Below are 3,132 nucleotides of genomic sequence, written 5' to 3' on the forward strand. Positions count from 1 at the left end.
ACAATTCCTCAGTGACCTGATTCTTCTTATCTTGTCACAATAAGGTAGGTGGGATTACAATACCTGGTTGTCTGATGTGAACAAAAAAAAAAACTTGATGAGTTTTAAACAAGACCAGATTTTCCAACAATACAGCAAAGTTGACGACATTTATTCTCAGTAATGCTACTGTCAGCTCATATCAACAGATCCTAGAAAACAATATCTCTGCTGTACTTTGTGGTCTTTTGTCTTGTGTTGTGTACATTCGTTTAAGCATTTGTTCTTGATAAAAGTTCGTTCTAGTCCTTCATGACGGATTCTAGGAAACAGTAGATTGTGGACATGACAGGAAGAGAAAAGATTATGCATATTCAATTTAACTTTATTTCAGACTCACAATAAGGTTCGATAGCAGTCAAGGAGGCCATCTAGGAAATTAGTCAATATAATGAAAAGAAAATGTTTAAGACCTTCCTCTGCAACATGCCCATGTTTACTGGCTGACATGAGTGACCTGAGGTCTGCGCACAGTGTCCAATCACAATGTGGAGTTTCTCCAATAGTCTGTCTTCAGTCCAGTCCAAAACCTATTAGGCAACACCACCCTGCCCTCTAGTGAACTTTGCACTACACTGTTGTGGTCCTGCTCAAACATAATTAACCCACAGCCCCATCTGTTGGTACATTTGTGAAGTGCAAATTTAAAACCCAAACAAAACAACTTTCTTTACAAAAATGTTTACTGGTACAGTTAGTTTATCAGAGAGAATAATAACAATAATTATCTTAAAAAGAATAATAGAATATTGTATTTCTTAAAGCAACATTCACATACATTAACACTTTAACATATTACTTTTGCATTATTTTGTTATATGCTAATCTTCTTATAACCTTATATAGACAGAGAAATGTCATGAAACAATGCTTTTCCCAAAAAAGATTATGTTAAATACCACTTTTGACTTTGTTTTCTCTGAATTCATCATATATTTCCAGAAACACTCCAGTATACTAAATTCACATTCATATGCTCAGCCTCACTGACAGCAAAGTCCTAGGACTGGGTGTAGCGAATAATCTCACTCAGGTCGTAGCCTGTCACTGCAAAAGCATAACCATCACCGTCACAGAACTTGGCGCCACAGATTTGTGTGTCCGTCACACACTCATTGTGTAAATGAGCAACCTAAGAGGAAGGAAGGGAGACACACAGTCAGGGTCTAAGAGACAAATGACCTGATACACTGTGCCTCAATTCTGGAATTATTAAGACAACAAGCTTTGCACTGTTTTAAGACCAGTTACCTCCACACTGTTGGTCTCTGGGGTCATGGTCAGGTGCCACACCCTGACTAGAGAGTCCTCAGCAGCAGACAGTAGCTAAACCAAACAAGCAGACTGTCACTTAAATCCAGTTGTATGAGATATGCCCAAAGATTCCTTTACAACCACCTGAACGTGATTTAGAGCTAAATCTACGAATCCCTTCCAATTGTTAGCTCTGCAGCTTCAAAAGATAAATGCCCACACAGTAAATGGTCAGTGAGAGAAAAATATTTCTCATTAATTTGGTTTATACTCACCAGCCCAGAAAAAGGAGCAATGTCTAAAGAGTATATCCAGCGAGCGTGGGCGTTGACCTCAGCATGCAGAATTCCCGTTACTGCCTCATAGAGACGGATCTGGCCTGTCCCGTAACCTGCCACCACTGTACCTTTCCACAACTTGACAGATGAGCAGCTCATACTGAGAGCAGTGAGGAAGATGGAGGATCATTGCCATCAGGGAGAAAAGGGAAAAGATAATGGACATTACATTAGAGTGAGGAGGGGAAATGAAGCAGGAACAAAGGACAGTGGAAAGGGAACATAAAGTAGATAAGTACAACAATGGAAAGTAAGAGTAGGAGTTGAGGGTTAGTGATGATGGAGTATCAGCATCGGTCACTCTATCACTATTGGTTGGCTGTCATTGTGCTGCTTTGTTTACACCAAAAATTACAAAACTATAATACAATCAACTTCTTACTCAAACCCAGAGATCTTGTTGAGCAGCTGAAATTCCTCCCCAGACTTCCATACACACAGGTTGCCCCCATCATCTGCACTGACCAGATCAGCGATGCACTCCTGAGGGGAGAGAGACAGCGAGAGAGACAGCGAGAGAGTGGAAGGAACAATGTAAATCATAAAATGGTAGCAGTTCCTAGCAGTTTTATATAAAGCCGTAATTTATTCAGGTAGACACGGAAAAGTTAGAGCTATCCTGTATCAACAAAGGTTCAGACAGACAGACTGCAGACGGTGCACACACTGAACAAGCACACACACACACACACACACACACACACTCCATACCTGGCTGCCAGAGCACTCTGAGGCCATGTCAGTAATGGACTCCTTGTGCTCCTCCAGGACCTCAGATAGGGTGATATTACTGCCTTTACTGGGAACATCAAATACTAGAATTGAACCAGATGAAACACCTAGAGGGAGAGAAAGAGACGCTAGAGTTTTGCCCTGTATTTTAAATATACACATAAATATATTTCACCCAGTACTTACCCACGCATATATAATTCTCCCACACTGCTGATATCCCTCGGGCAAACACGGCCTGAGCTGGGACATAGAGAAGTTCTGTGAGTGCACCAGATTTGAAATGAAAGTCTGGATTCATATTTTTCTCCTACAATTGTAAAGTAAAGCCAGCAGTATCTATGCGTAAACCTGCCAAAGCAACACAATGTTGCTCATGTGTACAATGTCTTCACTGCCATTTGTGATTGTGTAGATATAATAATGTTGGGGTAGACTGAAAATCATTTATTGCATTATAATAATGAGGTCCTCCCACTGATGTTTTTTAATTATGTTTGTGTTATGATGATGGATCCACTGCACTGACACATTTCCAGAAACAACAAATTATGTGTCATATTCTATTGCATCATGTTGTATTGTATTGCATCATATATATATTTATAAAATGCAAATAAAAAAATGTATAAAATGTATAAATAAGCTTGCACTACAAATATACAGCTTATTTATACATTTTATATTTGCATTTTATATTGCTTTTTTTATATATATGTCTAGGTTGTTCTCCTTACTTATTGTGTTGTTACTGTTGTTACTGTGTGTA

General features: G+C 39.1%; 1 protein-coding gene across 2 annotated transcripts in view; it reads right to left on the bottom strand.

Annotated features, from left to right (window-relative positions):
- Positions 1-368: 368 nt before the first annotated feature.
- Positions 369-3,132, bottom strand: part of wdr54 (WD repeat domain 54) — a 4,402-nt gene continuing 1,638 nt past the window's right edge. For both annotated transcript variants that reach the window (XM_035658717.1, XM_035658716.1), the window contains exons 5-10: positions 2,550-2,606; positions 2,343-2,470; positions 2,014-2,114; positions 1,569-1,731; positions 1,291-1,365; positions 369-1,171 (exon numbers count right to left, since the gene is read on the bottom strand). In XM_035658717.1, the coding sequence (XP_035514610.1) occupies positions 1,040-1,171; positions 1,291-1,365; positions 1,569-1,731; positions 2,014-2,114; positions 2,343-2,470; positions 2,550-2,606 (656 nt within the window). In that variant the 3' untranslated portion in view covers positions 369-1,039. The remainder of the gene's footprint in view (positions 1,172-1,290; positions 1,366-1,568; positions 1,732-2,013; positions 2,115-2,342; positions 2,471-2,549; positions 2,607-3,132) is intronic.

The sequence above is a fragment of the Morone saxatilis genome, unplaced genomic scaffold (assembly GCF_004916995.1).
Source record: "Morone saxatilis isolate NCDOM2014 unplaced genomic scaffold, NCSU_SB_2.0 Contig16, whole genome shotgun sequence".
Lineage (NCBI taxonomy): Eukaryota > Metazoa > Chordata > Actinopteri > Moronidae > Morone > Morone saxatilis.